This window comes from Rhinoraja longicauda, chromosome 31, assembly GCF_053455715.1.
Source record: "Rhinoraja longicauda isolate Sanriku21f chromosome 31, sRhiLon1.1, whole genome shotgun sequence".
Lineage (NCBI taxonomy): Eukaryota > Metazoa > Chordata > Chondrichthyes > Rajiformes > Arhynchobatidae > Rhinoraja > Rhinoraja longicauda.
In genome coordinates, this window is record NC_135983.1 from 1,748,786 (window position 1) to 1,771,859 (window position 23,074).

The 23,074-nt window shown below is 47.2% G+C and overlaps 1 protein-coding gene across 1 annotated transcript in view; it reads left to right on the forward strand.

Moving 5' to 3' along the window:
* phf19 (PHD finger protein 19) overlaps window positions 1–23,074 on the forward strand; it is a 65,766-nt gene that overhangs the window by 34,298 nt on the left and 8,394 nt on the right. Inside the window, exons 7-13 of the mRNA XM_078426162.1 lie at window positions 4,760–4,855; window positions 6,173–6,241; window positions 7,574–7,697; window positions 10,753–10,820; window positions 13,348–13,524; window positions 15,074–15,176; window positions 16,683–16,768. Coding sequence (XP_078282288.1) covers window positions 4,760–4,855; window positions 6,173–6,241; window positions 7,574–7,697; window positions 10,753–10,820; window positions 13,348–13,524; window positions 15,074–15,176; window positions 16,683–16,768 — 723 coding nt within the window. The remainder of the gene's footprint in view (window positions 1–4,759; window positions 4,856–6,172; window positions 6,242–7,573; window positions 7,698–10,752; window positions 10,821–13,347; window positions 13,525–15,073; window positions 15,177–16,682; window positions 16,769–23,074) is intronic.

Here is a 23,074-nt window from a genome sequence, read left to right on the forward strand (position 1 = left end):
CAAGTGCAGGCTGCATCCTTGGAAATCTTCTCGGCATTCCAAACTTAATAACAGGGTGACCAAAACTGAACACAATGCTCCAAATGTGGCCTCACAAGCCTCAAAATGGGTGACATTTTGGGTCGGAACCCTTCAGGCAGGAAGGAGAGAGACCTCACCACCCAGTGTTGACCCCGTCTCCACCGGCACCCATCCTTTTTCTCCAGAGATGCTGCCTGACCTACTGAGTTACTCCAGCACTTTGTGTCTATCTTCAGTATAAACAAGCATCTGCAGTGGCATTCAAAACATTCTATACTCAGTACCCTGACTGATGAAGGACAATGTACCGAAAGCCTCCTTGAAAACCCTACCTACATGATTGGGTGGGAGGAATGTCAAAGGTGCTCTCATTGAGTTGTAGGCTGCTGCCCTACAGTGGCAACCCACCAGACCAGTCAGATGCAGTGAGTGTAGACCCACAGTGTTAGCCATGCTCCGTCTCCCACCCTCTCACTTGAATGGCGACTGGGCTTTTGGTTAATAATGTGTATTGGCAGAGATGCCAGATTTCTGCTGGTGACTGTGGCTTTAGAGAGACAGCACAGAAACAGGCCCTTCGGCCCACCGAGCCCATGCCGACCAGCGATCTCTGCACATTAACACTACCCTACACACACACTAAGGACAATTCTAAACTACAAATCTGTGCGTCATTGGAGTGGGAGAAAATCAAAGATCTCGGAGAAAACCCACGTGGTCACGTGGAGAACGTACAAACTCCGCACAGATAGCACCCGTAGTCAGGATCGAACCCGGGTCTCTGGTGCTGAAAGGCAGCAACTCTACTGCCCTAGAGAGGGAGAACTTCCAAGTTGGAGCCACATTCCCGCCTGTGGTGCAGAGACCTGCTGGGGGAGAGAGCATGGTTGTCCCACCTTTGATGTCTGTCATGGTGGATGATAGCATACAATAAATCCCATCCAGTCACAAGTGGTAAAGCATCACAGCTACATAGGGTGGTAGAGAAGACTTTCGGTACATTGGCCTTCATCAGTCAGGGTGTTGTGTATAGAAGATGGGATGCTATGTTACAGTTTTGCAAGAGTTTGGTGAGGCCACATTTGGAGCATTGTGTCCAGTTTTCATCACCCTGCTATAGGAAGGATGTTGTTAAGCTGGAAAGAGTGCAGAGCAGACCTATGAGGATGTTACATAGAAAATAGGTGCAGGAGGAGGCCATTTGGCCCTTCGAGCCAGCACCACCATTCATTGTGATCATAGCTGATCATCCACAATCAGTAACCTGTGCCCAACTTCTCCCCATATTCCTTGATTCCACTAGCCCCCAGAGCTCTATCTAACTCTCTCTTAAATTCATCCAGTTATTTGGCCTCCACTGCCCTCTGTGGCAGAGAATTCCACAAATTCACTACTCTCTGGGTGAAAAACTTCCTTCTCGCCTCAGTTTTAAATGGCCTCCCCTTTATTCTAAGACTGTGGCCCCTGGTTCTGGACTCCCACAAGCATGGGAAATTTTTTCCTGCATCTAACTTGTCCAGTCCTTTTATAATTTTATGTGTCCCGATAAGATCCCCTCTCATCCTTCTAAACTCCAGTGAATACAAGCCTAGTCTTTTCAATCTTTCCTCATATGACACTCCCGCCATCCCAGGGATTAATCTCGTGAACCTACGCTGCACTGCCTCAATTACAAGGATGTCCTTCCTCAAATTAGGAGACCAAAACTGTACACAATACTCCAGATGTGGTCTTACCAGGGCCCTATACAACTGCAGAAGAAGCTCTTTACTCCTATACTGAAATCCTCTTGTTATGAAGGCCAACATGCCATTAGCTTTCTTCACTGCCTGCTGTACCTGCACGCCAACTTTCAGTGACTGGTGTACAAGGACACCCTTGTCTCTCTGCACCTCCCCCTTGCCTAACCTAACACCATTGAGATAATAATCTGCCTCCTTGTTTTTGCCACCAAAGTGGATAACCTCACATTTATCTACATTATACTGCATCTGTCCACTCACTCAACCTGTCCAGGTCACCCTGCAACTTCCTAACATCCTATTGGCAGTTCACACTGCCACCCAGCTTTGTGTCATCTGCAAACTTGCTGGTGTTACTTCTAATTTCTTATCCAAATCATTAATATATATGGTAAATAGTTGCGGCCCCAACACCGAGCCTTGCGGCACTCCACTCACCACTGCCTGCCATTCTGAAAAGGACCTGTTTATTCCTACTCTTTGCTTCCTGTCTGCCAACCAATTTTCTATCCATGTCAACACCCTACCCCCAATACCATGTGCTCTAATTTTGCTCACCAATCTCCCGTGTGGGACCTTATCAATGGCTTTCTGAAAGTCTAGATACACTACATCCACTGGCTCCCCTTCATCCATTTTACTTGTCACATCCTCAAAATTCCAGAGGATTAGTCAAGCATGATATTTCCCTTTCATAAATCCATGCTGACTTGGACTTATCCTTTTACTGCTATCCAAGTGCACTGTTATTACCTCTTTAATAATTGACTCCAGCATCTTCCCCACCACCGATGTCAGGCTAACTGGTCTGTAATTCCCCCTTTTCTCTCTCACTCCTTTCTTGAAAAGTGGGATAACATTAGCTATCCTCCAATCCACAGGAACTGATCCTGAATCTATTGAACATTGAAAAATGTTGCCAGTACATGCAAGCCTGAGCTTTGGGGAGAGGTTGAGCAAGCTAGGACTTTATTCCATAGAGCGCAGGAGGTTGAGTGGTGATCTTATAAAGGTGTATAAGATCATGAGGGGAATAGACAGGAGTAATGCACTGTCTTCTACCCAGGGTAGGGGATTCAAGACCCAGAGTACACATGTTTAAAGTGAGAGAGCAATTGCGGACAAAAGGACATTGAGGGAACTTTTTTCACTCAGAGGGTGGTGGGTATATGGTACGAGCTGCCAGAGGAGGCAGTTGAAGCAGGTACTATAACACCTTTGACACTTGGATAAGTACATGGATAAGAAAGGTTGTGAAGGATATTTGGGGGGGGGTGAGAATGATATGTGGAAACACATGACTTGCTTAGATGGGGCATCTTGGTTGGCATGGGGAAGTTGGGCCAAAGGGCCTGTAAATTAAATTTAAATTACATTTATTAATTTTGAATAGTTAATAAATTACTCTGCCTGCACTAATCTGGATTCAAGTGCAATGCATAACTAGTTGGTACCAGGCAGTTGGCAATGCCCATGGAAATAAAGGGCAGGTGGCAGGTTGCTGGTGGATCTCGGCTTCGCTGGAGGGAATGGGCAATGTTTTAGATCGGAGCCCTTCAGACCGAAGAAAACTTCTCCCTTCAAATTTCTCCCGCTAACTTTACGGTCATAAGTGATAGGAGTAGAATTAGGCCATTCGGCCCAACAAGTCTACTCCACCATTCAATCGTGGCTGATCTATCTTTTCCTCTCAACCCCATTCTCCAGCCTTCTCCCCATAACCTCGGACACCTGTACTAATCAAGAATCTATCTCTGCTTTAAAAAATATCCACTGACTTGGCCTCCACTGCCTTCTGTGGCAATGAATTCCACAGATTCACCACCCTCTCACTAAAGAAATTTCTCCTCATCTCCTTCCAAAAGGTACGTCCTTTAATTCTGAGGCGTTAAAGCTTCCTTTCCACCTGGGGAAAAGACTCTGACTGTCTACCCTATCAATGCCACTTATAATTTTATATAGTTCTATCAAGTCTCCCCACTACCTCTGATGCTCCAGAGAAAACCATCCAGGTTTCCAAACTATCAGGTGATATATTCCTGAAAATTGCATTGTAATTAAATTTTAAATGCACAGAATTGCCGAGCAATTTTTTCTGCACGATGAATCTTTTAAATCACGAGCTCTTATTGTCTTGCCCGGAGGAGATTTTTTGTTGGGGTTGTTGACCGCAGATCACACTTATATAAGACGTTGGTGAGGCCACATTTAGAGGTAGGGCTCTGGGAAGTGTTGTCGTGCAGAGAGATCTAGGAGTGCAGGTACATAGTTACTTGGAAGTGGCACCACAGGTAGATAGGATGGTCAAAAAGGCTTTTGGTACATTGGTCTTCACCAGTACTCTTGAGTATGGAAGTTGGGAAGTCATGTTGCAGTTGCATAAAACATTGGTGAGACCACATTTAGAGTATTGTGTTTAGTTCTGGACATCATATTATAGGAAAGATGTTGTCAAGCGGGAAAGGGTGCAGAGACGATTAATGAGGATGTTGGCAGGACCTGAGGGCCTGAGATATAGGGAGAGGTTGAGCAGGAGGATGAGGGGTGATCTTATGGAGGTGTACAAAATCATGGGAGGAAAAGATAGGGTCAACGCACAAAGTCTCTTGCCCAGAGTAGGGGAATCGAGCACCAGAGGACATAGGTTCTTCTTAAATCTTTCTCCCCTCACCTTAAACCTGAGGGGTAACTTTTTCATCCAAGCGGTGGTGGGTGTATGGAACGAGCTGCTGGAGGAGATCGTTGAGGCAGGTACTATTACAACGTTTAAGAAACATTTGGACAGGTACATGAATAGGACAGGTTTAGAGAGATGTGGGCCTTGTGTAGATGGGACATTGGTCGGTGTGGCCAAAGGGCCTGTTTCCACACTGCATGACCCTGTGACTCTAGCACACGTCGTGTCAGGCTGGGCAGGTTGGAATCTGCTGCTGTAATAGTAAAGGTGACGCTGCCTCCCAAAGCTGACCATCATCTCTCTTCTCTTCCAACACCAGGTGGTATCTGAAGATGCTGCAGTGCTGCCGATGTAGGCAGTGGTTTCATGAAGCCTGCACTCAATGCCTGAATGAAGCCATGCTGTTTGGAGACAGGTCTGGTCACACTCAGCACGGTCGTGGAGTAAAGACTCACACGCTCACTCACACACACACTCTCTCACTCTTTCACACACGCTCGCTCTCTCACTCACACTCGCTCGCTCGCTCACTTGCTCTCGCTCTCGCTCGCACACTCACTCGCTCTAGCTCACTCTAGCTCGCACACTCACTCACTCTCGCTCGCACACTCACTCACACTCACTCTCACACACACTCACACACACTCTCACACTCACACATACACAGGCTCGTGCGGGGGGGGTGTGGAAGGAGTGCTCTGCCTTCACTGGCTGCTCGATGGACTGTAACCAGTGACCAGTGGTGCAGCTCACAGCTCCTGTGTCCAGGGTTCAGTCCTGACCTTGGCTGCCCTCTGCGTGGAATTTGCATGTTTCTCCCCCTGACTGCCTGCATGTTCTCCCACATGCCAAAAGCATGCAAGTTAGTCAGTAAATTGGCCCTAATATGTAGGTTAGTGGTAAAATATGGGATGGTAATGTGGGAGGAAATGGTTACAGGAAAATATAAGTGGAAGGATGGGACCACTCCGCGATAGCATAGGGGGACCTCATTGAAACGTACAGAATAGTGAAAGGCCTGGATAGAGTGGATGTGGAGAGGATGTTTCTACTAGTGGGAGAGTCTAGGACCAGAGGCCACAGCCTCAGAATAAAAGGACGTTCCTTTAGAAAGGAGATGAGGAAGAATTTCTTTAGTCAGAGGGTGGTGAATCTGTGGAATTCATTGCCACAGAAGGCTGTGGAGGCCGTCTGGATATTTTTGTCGGAGATTGACAGATTCTTGATTAGTACGGGTGTTAGGGGTTATGGGGAGAAGGCAGGAGAATGGGGTTGAGAGGGAAAGATAGATCAGCCATGATTGAATGGCGGAGTAGACTTGATGGGCCGAATGGCCTAATTCTGCCCCTATAACTAATGAACTTATATACTTCTATCAGGTCTCCCCTTAGCTACCAATGTTCCTGAGAACACCATCCAAGTCTGTCCAACCTCACCCTGTAGCTGAAACCTCTAATCCAGGCAACATGCTGGTCAACCTCCTCTGGAGCCTGCACATCTTCCTGCAATGGGCAACCAGAACTACATTGCACTCAACTGAATGGAGGTCAATCTTCCTATAATCCCCTAATTCTGCTCAATCCTCCCAGCTCGCACGACCCATCTGTGTAAGGTCTTCACACGCCGTCAGTTATTCTCCAAAATTTCCTTCAGCCAGAATCTCCCATAAATAAGATATTCATTCAGAACAGAACCTGCCATGACTCCATTCTCTGTTCTGCTTTTGTTTCAGGTTCTATTTGTTTGTTTGTTCAGTGTGCAATAAAGGACCGGAATATATCAAACGCCTGCCCCTCAGATGGTAAGAAATGCAAAGAATGTGTAAAAGCATAGCTTCATGTGTTTGCAGCACATATTCACCCTTTGTAAATTTACAGCCAATATATCACGCTGTGCTCTTTACTCTTGCTCTGAACACGGCGCTCAAAAACCCAGTCAATATATGAAAAATGATCCTCACATAGTTTAGTGGCAGTGGAAGTTGTAGGTGAGCCACCCTTTGGCAGACGGTATGAGCAAGGAGTTATCGCTGGGTTGGAACTGGCAGCAAAGCTCCGGGCAATGTCTACATTGTGTGATTGGAAGTGAAGGCAAAGCAAGTTTCCCTCTCCCCATTGTGGACATTGGACTTTATCTATGGAACTGATGCGCTGCAATGCTGAGAACTATAATCTGCACCGATTATTCCGGCACCTCCTTTAATCTGGACAAAATTACGAGCGAGCATTTGAAATCCCCCCAGCTGAAGTAACCCCACCCCCCCCCCCAAAACAAATGTGGTGCCTAGGCCGGGTGAGGCGGCTGATATCGACCTCGTGGGCGAGTCGCGTTTGCCCCCGGCCGTCGGGGTTGTGGAACTCCAGCCCTGCCAACGAGCGGCTCAGACAGCATTTAGAGTCAGAGAGTCACACAGCATGGAAACAGGCACTTCGGCCCAACCGCCCACACCAACCAACATCTATACCAGTCATACCTGCCTGCATTTGGCCCATATCCTTCTAAACCCTCCTATCCATGTACCGAAGGTAGACACAAAATGCTGGAGTAAGTCAGCATCTCGGATGCTGCCTGACCCTCTTGAGTTACTCCAGCATTTTGTGTCTACCTTCGATTTATACCAGCATCTGCAGTTCTTTCCTATCCATGTACCTGTCTGAAGAAGGGTCTCGGGCCGATATGTACCTGTTCCTTTTTTCTAGACTTGCTTTCTGACCCGCTGAGTTGCTCCAGCTTTTTGTGTCTATCTTCATTTTAAACCAGCCTCTGCAGTTCCTTTCCACTCTACCTGCCTACATGTTTCTTAGACATTGCAATTGTACCTGCTGGAGAAAAAGGGTGAGTGATGGTGCCTGATTCTCTCATTTAAAATCAACTTACCTCCTTCTCCAGAAACCCAGTTTGATCCTGACCTCGGGTGCTGGCTTAAAACCAGCTTACTTTGTTTAATTTTAGTTTAGAAACGTCACTCATCCTCCTTCTCCAGAGATGCTGCCTGATGTGCTGAGTAACTCCAGCACTTTGTGTCTATCTTTGGCATAATCGGCACCTGCAGTTCTTTATTTCTGCCTCAGTGTTGCAGGATTGGTGGAAGCTCGTTGAGCCTTTAATGAACAACTTGTCCATTTGCTTCCAGGGTAGACGTTGTGCACCTCGTCCTGTACAATTTAGGAGTCCGTGGTAAAAAGAAATACTTTGACTTTGAAGAGGAAATATTAATATTTATTAATCAAAACTGGTTGAGTCTCCAAATTGGAAAGGTAGGTGCTTTACTGTGGAGTTGTTTAGTGAATGCTCTCCCATTCTGAATGAAATGCAACTAGAATTCTACATCAGAGACCTTGTGTAACATTGAAAGCATTATTTAGGGCAGAGGTTGAGATGAGGCTAGTTTGATCATTGTTCAGGACAGTTCCCTCATGCCTGATTCTCTCATTTAAAACTAACAGTAGTTTAGAGACACAGCATGGAAACAGGCCCTTCGACCCACCGAGTCCACGCCAACCATCGATCACCCGTTCACACTAGCTCTGTGTTATCCTACTGTTTCATGCGTTCCCTGCACACTAGGGGAGATTTATAGAGGCCAATTAACCTATAAATCTGCACATCTTTGGGATGTGGGAGGAAGCTGGAACACCCGGAGGAAACCCACGAGGTCGCAGGGAGAACGTGCAAACTCCACACAGATAGCGGCTGAGTCCAGGATTGAACCCGGGTCTCTGGAGAAGGGAGATAGATGTGTAGTATAAAAGGGCAGCTGCTTTTTGTGTACCCACCAGCTTTAATCGGACTTCAGTCTGTGGTATGTGCAGTCCAATCTCTACAAACTGCACCACTATGAATGACTGGGTTAACTTAGTGGCACTATGCTCGAGACGACTCAGTAGCAGCCTGGAAAAGCAAATCTGCTTGCCCTCTTAGTTTAAGCACAATCAATTGTTTTTTTATGGATCACAAGATGTTGTTTTTTTGGGAGACTTACATTTGTGATTAATCCTAAACTTGCAAGTTCAGGACAGAGGGTTGCTCAGACACTTTGGGCTTGGAGTCTTCTGAAGGGTGTACATGAAAGCTATGCGTAAACCAGATGTTTGTTTACATTTTAGTGGTTTCATGGTGTCCCATGAAACAACTTTTTATTCTAATTTAATTTAACTTCCTCACTTGTGATGCCGAGAGTTTAAAGATGCCATTAGGCATGGGCGGGTCGAGCTGCTGCCTCACAGCACCACAGACTCGGATTCCATCCTGACCTCGGGTACTGTCTGTGTGGAATTTGCCCGTTCTCCCTGTGACTGTGTGGGTTTCCTCCGGGTCCTCCGGTTTCCTCCCACATCCCAAAGACGTGCAAGTTTGTAGGTTAATTGGCCCTAGTGTGTAGGGGGTAGATACATGGAACTAGTGTGAACGGGCGATTGATAATTGCCGTGGACTCGGGGCAGAAGGGCCTGTTTCCCTGCTGTCTCGCATCTTCTGTCTTACTCCTCTCCACCACAATCACAATCAGTCTGAAGAAGGTCCCAAATGCAAAATTCATGTTCTCCAAGAGCTGCTGCCTGACCCACTGAGTTACTCCAGCACTTTGTGCCTTCTTTTGTAAACCAGCATCTGCAGTTCCTTGTTCTACCTTTCGCATTTGGAACCACTGCACATGATAACCATGATTGAGACGCAAGAGATAAGTCAGATTTTAACTTCTTTCCCTGCAGACACAATTAGTGGGAGAGGGAGATGTACATCCGCTGTATACCAGATATCTACTGCAGATAGGTTCAGAACCAAGCTGAGTGCACTGCAGAAAAGACTTGGGTACTGAATAAAGTCGCAGAGTCATACAGCAGAGAAATAAGTCGTTTGGCTCATCATGTCCATGCCAGTCATCTAGTACCTGTACATATTAATCCCATTTATCATGGAGTGCAGCCTTCAGAATGTCACATGCTGGAGATCTGAAATGAAAACAAAATGCTTGAAGAGAGGGAAATAGAGTCAACGTTTTGGAACAATCTTTGCTTAGGTTATTGTGGTAATCTTGGATAGACTTCAGAGATACAGTACAGAAATGGGCCCTTTGGCTTATCCAGTCTGCACCAACCAGCGACCACCCCTTACACGAACACTACCCTACGCACCAGGGACAATTTATATATAGTTTTTGGTTTTTAATTGGTTTGAAGCCAATTAACCTACAAACCTCTGGAGTGTGGGAGCACCCGGTGAAAACCCATGTAGTCACAGGAGAATCTACAAACTCCGTACGGACTACATCGTATTCAAGATCAAACCCGGGTCTCTTGCACACCGGGAAATGCCACAGCAATGATCTTAAATGTAAAAGGAATGGCCATTGAGAATGTCTGGCCCCATGGACCTTTTGTAGAGGTTTTCACAGCACAAATTCCCAGCTATAATCAGATTTTAAAGTCAACTACTGAGACAAATTTTCCCCATTTGGTTTCAAGTTTGCAAAGTCAACACATTGGGTGGCAGTAAAGTATTCACTTCCTTAACCGAGTGGAGAAAATAGGAAGACCATGAATAGGAAAGGTTTAGAGGGATATGAGTTTAGATTATAATACGTGTGCCGAGGTACAGTGAAAAGCTTTTATTGCGTGCTAACCAGTCAGCAGAAAGACAATACATGATTACAATCGAGCCGTTTACAGTGTATCAATTCCCATCCATCAAGGAAGACAATGGATCTTCACTGTGTGACAACTCCAACAAATGTTTGAGGAACAGCCTCTGTTCATGATCACAGAACATAGAACAGTAAGAATAGCCCACACTGTCTGTCTCTATCAGGAACCTTTCTTTTTACTTTCAGGCTCAAAAGAAAATTGATTACAAGTTTTAGGTGCATGCGAACCAGTCAGCAGAAAGACAATACATGATTGCAATCAGGCCATCCAGATACACAGTAAAGACAATAATGTGAATAACGTTTAGTGCAAGATAAAAGTCCAGTAAAGTCCGATCAAAGATAGTCCAAGGGTCTCCAATAAGGTAGATGCTAGCTCAGGACTGCTCCCTAGTTGGTGGTAGGATGTTTCAGTTGGATATGAGCCAAATGTGGGCAACTGGAACTAGCTTAGATGGGTGATCTTGGTCGGCATGGTCGAGTTGGGCCTGTTTCTGTGCTGTATGACTCTGACTCTACCATACCAGAGTTATAATTGATATTTAGTGGTGAGTGGTTGATCGGCAGATGTTAAAGTAGAGCTCAACCCTTTTTCCAATTTAGGCAGAGGAGATACTGTTACAGAGATGTCCAGTGTTCTGGAATGAATAATTGGTCTTATTTCTCTCCAGCTGACTGAGACCGCCATGCTAGAACGGAAGCAGCATCTCCTGAATGCGTTAAACAGCTATAAAAGCCGGTGAGATCCTGTCTTGTGTTTTACAATTCAGTCAAGTGGGAAAAACCTGCATTTCATGACGCTGGTTTTGTGAGAACATTCTGATGAACGTAGCCCAAGTGCAGCATCTATTACATCCTGGTGTTTTGTCTTCTCACTGTTGCTGTGAGCAGCAACAACACAGGAACAGGCCCTTCAGCCCACAATGTCAAGACCAACTCTTATCTCTCTACACAATAGACAATAGGGGTGCAGGAGTAGGCCATTCGGCCCTTCGAGCCAGCACCGCCATTCAATGTGATCATGGCTGATCATTCACAATCAGTACCCCGTTCCTGCCTTCTCCCCATACCCCCTAACTCTGCTATCTTTAAGAGCTCTACTTAGCTCTCTCTTGAAAGCATTCAGAGAATTGGCCTCCACTGCCTTCTGAAGCAGAGAATTCCACAGATTTACAACTCTGACTGAAAAAGTTATTCCTCATCTCCGCTCTAAATGGCCTACCCCTTATTCTTAACCACAAAATCCATATTCCTCCATTCCCTGCAAATCCATGTTACTATCCAAAAGTTTCTTACATGCCACCCCATTGCACATGAAAACGTTGTCAATAAAATTGAGTTTGGATGTTTCTTAAGGGGCTTGAATTCAGCGTGTAAAACCCATGGGGAAACTGTACTCCAAGTGTGTAGCATAGATCAGTTTAGTTTAGAGATGCAGTGTGGAAACGGATCCTTCAGACCACCGAGTCCACACCGAGCAGCAATCACCCCATACACTAACACTATCCTGCACACTAGGGACAATTTACAATTTTCACCAAAGCCAATAAACCTTCAAACTTGTACATCTTGGGAGGAAACTGGAGCACCCGGAGAAAACCCACACGGTCACGGAGAGAATGTACAAACTCCGTGCAGACTGCACCCGTAGTCAGGATGGAACCCGCGTCTCTGGTGCTGTAAGGCAGCAGCTCTACCCACTGCACCACCCTGCCGCCCACTCAAGGAGCACCTCTCCCTTTAGGATCTGCTTTTTACAGTGACATTAGACAATTCAATAACATCAATCCAGCAGGAATTCCTCCTGTAAAAGTTGCCAGCATCTGTCCTGTCAGCAGCAGCTAGCTGGTTCTGAATCTATCTGCATTGGCACTATGCAATGTCTCCTGTGATCAACGCTAGATTCAATCTGCAGCTGTTTTTGCAGAAGTCATAAGGATGGGTGTTGTGGAATTGGAACTGTTACTCTGGACTGTGGTGGAGACCAGGGATTATTGTTTGGTCCCAAGCCAAGGGTTAAATGCAAAATTGAGAATGGAGTGTTTGTGTCCTTTTATTTTGATTTGCCAACCATGCCAACACATTCACACTAGTTCCATGTTATTCCACTTTCTCATCCAATATACTGTCTCATCTACTTTTCCATCCAGTCCCTACACATTCGGGGCAATTTTACAGAGGCCAATTAACGTACATATCCACATGTCTTTAGGATGAGAGCATCCAGAGGAAACCCACGTGGTTACAGGGAGAACATGCAAATGCCACACAGACAGCACCCGAGGTCAGGGTCTCTGGAGTAGGAAAATGTCCCTCTCTTTCCCCTCCCCCTTCCCAGTTCTCCCACTGTCTTCCTGTCTCCAACGACATCCTATCTTTGTCCCGCCCCCTCCCCTGACATCAGTCTGAAGAAGGGTCTCGACCCGAAACGTCACACATTCCTTCTCTCCTGAGATGCTGCCTGACCTGCTGAGTTACTCCAGCATTTTGTGTCTACCTTGGGAAAAGCACATTGTCCCTAGTGTGTATAGGATAGTGTTAGTGCGCACGGGTCGCTGGTTGGCACAAACTCGGTTGATCGAAAGGCCTGTTTTGGCCCTGTCTCTCTAAACTAAACTAAATCTCCTGTGGCACCTGTCTGTAGCAGCTGTAATCTACATGAGTAGGAAGGAACTGCAGATGCCGGTTTATACCTAAGAAAGACACAAAGTGCTGGAATAACCCTGCGCGTCAGGCAGCATCTCTGGAGAAAAGGAATAGGTGACATTTATCAGTCTGGGCTCCACCCTTCCTGAGGTCATCTATTGTTCTGACCTTTCCTTGCCTGCCCACCTCACTCACCCCTATCTTTCAATCTGACGAAGGATTGAAAGTGTCACCCATTCCTTCTCTCCTGAGATGCTGCCTGACCCGCTGAGTTACTGCAGCACTTTTTGTCCATCATCAGTAGAAACCAGCATCTGCAGTTCCTTTCTGCACATTCTGTACTCGGTACCTGAGTGATGAAGGACAATGTACAGAAAGCCTTCTTGAAACCCCTGTCTACATGATTATGTGAGAAGAATGTCGAGCACGCTGTGATGTATGTGGGCATGTTTCCCCTGTGTCAGGGATGGTTTTTGATGGGATTTTGTAGGATCCAAAGACTCGAGGGTTTTGCTTTCAAAGACTGCGATTTAATTAGTGCTGTAGACTTGAACCCAATGATAGGGAACCAGATAATGCTGATAAAGATGTGTTCAACGTCCTTATCTGTCGTGTTGCAGATTTATCTGTGGTAAAGAAATTAAGAAGAAGAAATGTATTTTCCGTCTCCGTACTCGAGTGCCGCCAGTCCCGCCCAATGTGATTCTGCCCGACAACATCGGCCAGCTGACCCATCACACTTCCAACGAGATCAAGAGACGAGGAAAAAACGTCTTGGTGTTCGCACCGAAATATGGGTGAGTACTGTGTACGTTTATGCTGCATGAACTGCTAATCCAGGGAACACGTCTGATCAGGGAAAACCCAGGCTGCGTTTGGCAGCTGCATTGATGGTGAAACCATTCATCGTTTGTTGTTATTGCATCAAGAACTGTTTCAGCTCGTGTACCGTTAACGGTGGAAATCTTGGCGTTCCATCCAGCCATCTCACAGCTTGGGAGGTGTAACAGGTGTAATGTTGAGGCTCTAAGGTGCAAGTAAGGACGCATTTGGAATATTGCGCAATTTTGGGCACCATGTCTGAGGAAGGATGTGCTGGCTCTGGAGAGGATCCAGAGGAGGTTTACAAGAATGACCCCAGGAATGAGTGGATTAACATATGATCAGCGTTTGTCAGCACTGGGCCTGTACTCGCTGGAGTTTAGAAGGATGAGGGTGGGACCTCATTGAAATGTATAGAATAGTGAAAGGCCTGGATAGAGTGGATGTGGAGAGGATGTTTCCACTAGTGGGAGAGTCCCGGACTAGAGATAGCCTCAGAATTACAGGACGTTCTTTTAGGATGATGGGAAATGTCTTTAGTCAGAGGGGGGTGAATCTGTGGAATTCATTGCCACAGTAGGCAGTGGAGGCTGTCAGTGGGTATTTTTAAGGCAGAGATAGATAGATTCTGAATTAGTACAGGTGTCAGAGGTTATGGGGAGAAGGCAGGAGAATAGGGTTAGGAGGGAGAGATAGATCAGCCATGATTGAATGGTGGAGTAGACTTGATGGGCCGAATGGCCTAATTCTACTCCTGCCACATGTCCTTATAACATCTGACGAGATTCAGAGAGTTTTGCTAAACTGTTCTCACACACAAAAATGAGGAGGACCTCATTGCAACTGGGAGAACCTCATTGAAAATTACCAAATAGTGAAAGGCCTGGATAGAGTGGATGTGGCGAGGATGTTTCCACTAGTGGGAGAGTCTAGGACCAGAGGCCACAGAATGAACGGATGTATCTTTAGAAAGGAGATGATGAGGAATTTCTTTAGTCAGAGGGTGATGAATCTGTGGAATTAATTGCCACAGTCATTGGGTATTTTTAAGGCGCAGATTGACAGATTCCTGATTAATAAGGGTGTCGGGGGTGATGGGGCAAAGGCAGGAGAATGGGGTTGAGAAGGAAAGATAGATCAGCTATGATTGAATGGTGTTGTAGACTTGATGGACTGAATGGCCTAATTCTGCTCTTCTGAACTTGTTTTCTGCTTTTACCTGCCTGTCACTTGTCTCAAGCAAAGAGCACCTTGAAGCTGTGTTCCAGTCTCCAATGTGAGTTTGTCTCTTCCACTTTGCTTACCCTTAATGTTTTCTGATTCCCTTCTTTAGTCAGTTCGAGCATTGACCAAATCTCACTCCCTGATTAAATCGCGTTTCTAGTTCTGCCGGGGTTGTTGTCCTAAAGCATTGACTCCATTCCTCCCTCCACAGATGCTGACTGACCTGCTGTGCATTTGGCGCATGCTTTGTGTTGTAGTGTTGCGTGTGTACATGCCGATGCTCTGTGCGTTGTTCCACAGGCCGCTGCCAGATGTCCCGCAGCCTCGCCGGCCACAGCTGCCGCTGAAGTGGGGCCGGAGGAACAGGAAGTCGAGCTGGTTTCTGCAGGATGCTGTGCCAAAGGTCAGTCACTCACCTGGGGTCATGAACCCTAGGCACTGTGCACTGACGATCGATGCCTCGATGATACCGTATTGTCTCATGTACCTGGGTTTGGTTTGCACACAACCCGGTGAAATCATGCAGCAGACCTCGACGAGCAGTACACACATGTTGCCACGCTTCTGGCACAGACAGAGTTACAAAAGTTCCCCGAACAGTCCCATCCTCTGCCTGTACCTGCAACCCCCCCAGCCGGGGGGGTCTCCCTTCATTCTCACCGGCCCCTCCACCCAGTCCCCCCATTGTTCTCCAGGGTCCACCTTGTTCTCGATGGTCCCCAAAGCTTGTGGGTTCCTCCTCGTTCTTGACGGTCCACCCCCTCTCAGGTCCCTCCTCGCCCTTGGGTCCCTTCGGCCCCTCCTCGCTGTCAATGGCCCCTCCTCGCCCTCAGGTGGCTCAGGGCTGAGTTTGAGCCCATGGCAGGTGTGCCGGGCCCACCGGCCTGGTCCTCCGTCGTTGGTCTGTGTTGCCGAGCCGGTCCTGCTTCCTGGGACAATCCTGAAGATGGGGCTTGACCCGAAATGTCACCTGTCCTTGTTCTCTAGAGATGCTGCCTGACCCATTGAGTTACTCCAGGTGTGTGCGTGCGTGCGCGCGAGTGCTCCCCTCCTGAATCACAGACTCCAGAGGTGACAGGAACTGGTGACAATCTCTGTCATTTCTATCAACAATCCCTCAGATGCAGTGATTACCCAGAGTTATTCCAGGGACAACGGGTGGCACGGTGGTGCAGCAGTAGAGTTGCTGCCTCACAGCGCCAGAGACCCAGGTTCAATCCTCACCATGGTTGTCTGTACGAAGTTTGTACGTTCTCCCTGTGGCTCCAGTTCCCTCCCACACTCCAAAAAATGACAGGTTTGTGGGTTAATTGGCTTTGATAACATTGTAAATAGTCTCCAGTGTAGGATAGTGTTAGTGTACGAGGCGATCACTGGTTGGCGTGGACTCGGTGGGCTGAAGGGACTGTTTCTGCGATGTATCCCAAAAGTAAAGACTTTAGTCCCATTGCCAGATTTAGTTGAGTTTAGAGATACAGCATGGAAACAGGCTCTTGGGCCCTTGCTATCCATCCATTACCCATTCCCACTCGTTCTATATTATCCCATTTTCTCATCCACTCCCTACACACTTGGGCGCAATTTTTCCGAGGGCCAATTAACCTACAAATCCACACGACTTTGGAATGTGGGAGGAAATCGGAGCACTGGGGAAACCCACGCGGTCACAGGGAGAACGCGCAAACTCCACACAGACAGCACCCGAGGTCAGGATCAAACCGCTGAGGCAGAAGCTTTACCACTGCACCACTGTGCTTGCATGATGTTGTTAACAAAAAGTGATGGTCACTGTGCATTGAAGGAAGCTGAGATTGCACATTGGTGACGCGTTTTAGAATTCTGAGTGTTATAATGTTAATTTGCAAGTAACACATTAATTGTTGCTTATGGTTCATTTGTTCCATCGCAGAGCGATTTCTCAACAGCTGAGAGCACGAGCTACCACTTGGCCAACATATTTGACTTTACAATGGACGACATCCAGAGTTTGAAAAGGTGAGTAAGTTCCAACTGTAGAGTTGCCACCCTAAGCAGGTACAGGCATCTCCTGCTACTGACTGCTCTGTCATTAGACTGCAGAGATACAGCGCGGGAACAGGCCCTTCAGCCCAGTAGGTCCATGCTGACTAGCGATCACCCCGTACACTAGCACTATGATATACACTCGGGACAATTTATATTTTACGTTACCAGCGACCACTCTGTGCACTAGCACTATCCTCCACACGAGGGACTATTTACAGAAGCCAATTAACCTACAAAGCTCTCGGTCTTTGGAGTATGGGAGGAAACCGGAGCTCCCAGAGAAATCCCACGCGGTTACGGGGAGAACGTACAAACTCCCTACAGACAGCACCCGTAGTCAGGATTGAACCGGGGTCTCTGGCGCTGGAAGGCAGCAACTCTACCGCTGCGCCACCGTACCACCTTGGACCAGGACTTCCCGGAGCCCATTGATGGCACGGGTCCGCATTGAGGCCGAGGACAAGTGATTGATGCCACGGCAGCAGGTACACACACAAACCCTGCGGCTTCATCCTTGCAGTACCTCACAGGGAGGGCGGTGAAAGGAGGGAGAGAGAAAACGGGTAATTATCGACCAGTTAGTCTGACATCAGTGGTGGGGAAGATGCTGGAATCAATTATAAAAGACGAAATTGCTGAGCATTTGGATAGCAGTAACGGGATCATTCCGAGTCAGCATGGATTTACGAAGGGGAAATCATGCTTGACAAATCTACTGGAATTTTTTGAGGATGTAACTAGGAAAATTGACAGGGGAGAGTCAGTGGATGTGGTGTACCTCGACTTTCAGAAAGCCTTCGACAAGGTCCCACATAGGAGATTAGTGGGCAAAATTAGGGCACATGGTATTGGGGGTAGGGTACTGACATGGATAGAAAATTGGTTGACAGACAGAAAGCAAAGAGTGGGGATAAATGGGTCCCTTTCGGAATGGCAGGCAGTGACCAGTGGGGTACCACAAGGTTCGGTGCTGGGACCCCAGCTATTTACGATATACATTAATGACTTAGACGAAGGGATTAAAAGTACCATTAGCAAATTTGCAGATGATACTAAGCTGGGGGGTAGTGTGAATTGTGAGGAAGATGCAATAAGGCTGCAGGGTGACTTGGACAGGTTGTGTGAGTGGGCGGATACATGGCAGATGCAGTTTAATGTAGATAAGTGTGAGGTTATTCACTTTGGAAGTAAGAATAGAAAGGCAGATTATTATCTGAATGGTGTCAAGTTAGGAAGAGGGGGAGTTCAACGAGATCTGGGTGTCCTAGTGCATCAGTCAATGAAAGGAAGCATGCAGGTACAGCAGGCAGTGAAGAATGCCAATGGAATGTTGGCCTTCGTAACAAGAGGAGTTGAGTATAGGAGCAAAGAGGTCCTTCTACAGTTGTACCGGGCCCTGGTGAGACCGCACCTGGAGTACTGTGTGCAGTTTTGGTCTCCAAATTTGAGGAAGGATATTCTTGCTATGGAGGGCGTGCAGCGTAGGTTCACTAGGTTAATTCCCGGAATGGCGGGACTGTCGTAAGTTGAAGCAGGGGAATTTATTATGGGGAACAAAGAAATGGCAGACGAGTTAAACCGTTACTTTGGATCTGTCTTCACTGAGGAAGATACACACAATCTCCCAAATGTTCTAGGGGCCGGAGAACCTAGGGTGATGGAGGAACTGAAGGAAATCCACATTAGGCAGGAAATGGTTTTGGGTAGACTGATGGGACTGAAGGCTGATAAATCCCCAGGGCCTGATGGTCTGCATCCCAGAGTACTTAAGGAGGTGGCTCTAGAAATAGTGGAAGCATTGGAGATCATTTTTCAATGTTCTATAGATTCAGGATCAGTTCCTGTGGATTGGAGGATAGCAAATGTTATCCCACTTTTTAAGAAAGGAGGGAGAGAGAAAACGGGTAATTATAGACCAGTTAGTCTGACATCAGTGGTGGGGAAGATGCTGGAGTCAATTATAAAAGACGAAATTGCTGAGCATTTGGATAGCAGTAACGGGATCATTCCGAGTCAGCATGGATTTACGAAGGGGAAATCATGCTTGACAAATCTACTGGAATTTTTTGAGGATGTAACTAGGAAAATTGACAAGGGAGAGTCAGTGGATGTGGTGTACCTCGACTTTCAGAAAGCCTTCGACAAGGTCCCACATAGGAGATTAGTGGGCAAAATTAGGGCACATGGTATTGGGGGTAGGGTACTGACATGGATAGAAAATTGGTTGACAGACAGAAAGCAAAGAGTGGGGATAAATGGGTCCCTTTCGGAATGGCAGGCAGTGACCAGTGGGGTACCGCAAGGTTCGGTGCTGGGACCCCAGCTATTTACGATATACATTAATGACTTAGACGAAGGGATTAAAAGTACCATTAGCAAATTTGCAGATGATACTAAGTTGGGGGGTAGTGTGAATTGTGAGGAAGATGCAATAAGGCTGCAGGGTGACTTGGACAGGTTGTGTGAGTGGGCGGATACATGGCAGATGCAGTTTAATGTAGATAAGTGTGAGGTTATTCACTTTGGAAGTAAGAATAGAAAGGCAGATTATTATCTGAATGGTGTCAAGTTAGGAGGAGGGGGAGTTCAACGAGATCTGGGTGTCCTAGTGCATCAGTCAATGAAAGGAAGCATGCAGGTTCAGCAGGCAGTGAAGAAAGCCAATGGAATGTTGGCCTTCGTAACAAGAGGGGTTGAGTATAGGAGCAAAGAGGTCCTTCTACAGTTGTACCGGGCCCTGGTGAGACCGCACCTGGAGTACTGTGTGCAGTTTTGGTCTCCAAATTTGAGGAAGGATGTTCTTGCTATGGAGGGCGTGCAGCGTAGGTTCACTAGGTTAATTCCCGGAATGGCGGGACTGTCGTATGTTGAAAGGCTGGAGCGATTGGGCTTGTATACACTGGAATTTAGAAGGATGAGGGGGGATCTTATTGAAACATATAAGATAATTAGGGGATTGGACACATTAGAGGCAGATAACATGTTCCCAATGTTGGGGGAGTCCAGAACAAGGGGCCACAGTTTGAGAATAAGGGGTAGGCCATTTAGAACGGAGATGAGGAAGAACTTTTTCAGTCAGAGAGTGGTGAAGGTGTGGAATTCTCTGCCTCAGAGGGCAGTGGAGGCCAGTTCGTTGGATGCTTTCAAGAGAGAGCTGGATAGAGCTCTTAAGGATAGCGGAGTGAGGGGGTATGGGGAGAAGGCAGGAACGGGGTACTGATTGAGAGTGATCAGCCATGTTGGGGGAGTCCAGAACAAGGGGCCACAGTTTGAGAATAAGGGGTAGGCCATTTAGAACGGAGATGAGGAAGAACTTTTTCAGTCAGAGAGTGGTGAAGGTGTGGAATTCTCTGCCTCAGAGGGCAGTGGAGGCCAGTTCGTTGGATGCTTTCAAGAGAGAGCTGGATAGAGCTCTTAAGGATAGCGGAGTGAGGGGGTATGGGGAGAAGGCAGGAACGGGGTACTGATTGAGAGTGATCAGCCATGATCGCATTGAATGGCGGTGCTGGCTCGAAGGGCTGAATGGCCTACTCCTGCACCTATTGTCTATTGTCTATTGTCTATTGAAAGGCTGGAGCGATTGGGCTTGTATACACTGGAATTTAGAAGGATGAGGGGGGATCTTATTGAAACATATAAGATAATTAGGGGATTGGACACATTAGAGGCAGGAAACATGTTCCCAATGTTGGGGGAGTCCAGAACAAGAGGCCACAGTTTAAGAATAAGGGGTAGGCCATTTAGAATGGAGATGAGGAAGAACTTTTTCAGTCAGAGAGTGGTGAAGGTGTGGAATTCTCTGCCTCAGAAGGCAGTGGAGGCCAGTTCGTTGGATGCTTTCAAGAGAGAGCTGGATAGAGCTCTTAAGGATAGCGGAGTGAGGGGGTATGGGGAGAAGGCAGGAACGGGGTACTGATTGAGAGTGATCAGCCATGATCGCATTGAATGGCGGTGCTGGCCTCGAAGGGCTGAATGGCCTACTCCTGCACCTATTGTCTATTGTCTATTGATGGCCACTGCCATGGTGGCGACACAGGGCTTCACCTCCCTGTAGAGTACAGCAGAGGAATGGACCAACAGTCTAGAGACCTGAGTTCAAATCCCAGCAGGGCAGGAGTGGAATTTAAATTCCCTTAGTAATTTGAAATAAGGATTGCTCGTCTTAAGTTTCAAGCTCAGGTTTATTGTCATAAGCACAAGTACAGTAAGGTGCAGGTACAATGAAAAATCCTGCTGGCAGCAGCACCATAGGCACATACACTCGGACAACACGCACAAAGGGATGTGGGCCTAACACAAGCAAACAGAACTTGCTTAGATGGGGTATCCTGGTCAACATGGGCGAGTTGGGCCGAAGGGCCTGTTTCCGTGCTGTCTGTCTCTTTAGCTCCATTCAATGACTTCCAAACACACACATAAACAAATTATTTATAAATTACACATAAAGCTCTAAAAGAAGACACAAGACATTAGTGGAAAGGCACGTATACGAAGAAACTGCAGCTGCTGGTTTATACCGAAGATGGACACAAAGTGCTGGAGTAACTCAGCGGGACAGGCAGTATCTCTGGAGAAAAAGGACTGGTCGAAGATTTTCAGAAGAAGGGTTCCGACCCAAAACGTTACCCATCCTTTTTCTCCAGAGATGCTGCCTGACCTGCTGAGTTATTCCAGCACTTTGTGTCTATCTTCATTGGAAAAGCATGATTAGATAAGAAGTCTCGGGTAGTGCAAGAGGAGAGCTGTGATTTTCTGTTGCTGAGGCAGGGTTCGGGTTGTGCAGGTCAAGGACCTCTGCAAGTGTCTGTTCCTGAGCCTGGTGGCGTGGCACTTCAGGCTTGTGTACCTCCTGCCCGAGGGAGGGTGGCAGTGAGAAGAGGGCACGGCCTGGATGGTGGGGATCATTGATGACAGATGCCGCCCCCTTGAGGCAGCACCTGGTGTAGACGCTGTCAATGGTGGGGAGGGGCTGTGGCCTTGATGGACCGGGCCGAGTCCACTACTGTCTGCAGCCTCTTGCCTTTGTGTGTGTTGGAGAGTTGCCGTGTCAGGACATGATGCGACCAGTCAGGGGAGTGAGGATGAGCACAAAGAAAACCTGTGCTGGCTCACTCGCCATGCAGGAAAACATTGTTTGGTTTAGAGATACAGCAGGAGAACAGGCCCTTCGGCCCACCAAGTCTATGCCGACCAGTGATCCCTGTACATTAATTTATGTCGTACAGGGAGAACGTACAAACTCCGTACAAACAGCACTCGTAGTCAGGATTGAACCCGGGTCTTTGGCGCTGTAAGGCAGCAACTCTACCACCCATTTCTCGCCCATTTCTGCCACCGTTAGCAGTGTGGGTCCAGTGTGTAGTTGAGGCCAGGCCCACCCTCTGTGCCACCCGTTGATTAGGCCGCTTGGTGTAACAGGGGTGGGCAATAGACATTGGCATTGCCAGTGCTGCAAAGCATCCAGTGACACTGGGTCCTGACGCCCACTGTCACCACTGCCGACCACAAAGCCCATTGGCTACCTCCCCTCCCAGACTTCAGCTCCTTCTTGTCAAAAGTTCATAAGTGATATGAGCAGAATCCCAGAGGTCGTAACATGTCCCAGAAACATTCCAGAGCAGGAGGGCCAGCAATCAAATCCAAAAGGTGCAGTTGTTATGGTATACCACACTGGTTGGATATCACTTACATCCCTTGAAACAAAGACCATCATCAGTTCATGAGATTTAGGAGCAGAATTAGGCCATTCAGCCCATCAAGAGTACTTCACCATTCAATCATGGCTGATCTATCTCTCCCTCCTAACCCCATTCTCCTGCCTTCTCCCCATATCCGTTGACATCTGTACTAATCAAGAATCTATCTATCTCTGCTCTAAAAATATCCATTGATGGCCTCCACAGCCTTCTGTGGCAATGAATTCTGCATATTCACCACCCTCTGACTAAACATAGAAAATAGGTGCAGGAAGAGGCCATTCAGCCCTTCGAGTCAGCACAGCCATTCATTGTGATCATGGCTGATCATCCACAATCAGTAACCTGTGCCCAATTTCTCCCTAAATCTCTCGATCCTACTCAATCTAAGCGCTCTATATAACTCTTAAATTCATCCAGTGATTTGGCCTCCACTGCTCTCTGTGGCAGAGAATTCCACAAATTCACAACTCTCTGGGTGAAAAATTAGAGCATGTGGTATAGGGGGTAGGGTGTTGACATGGATAGAGAATTGGTTGGCAGACAGGAAGCAGAGAGTAGGAGTAAACGGGTCCTTTTC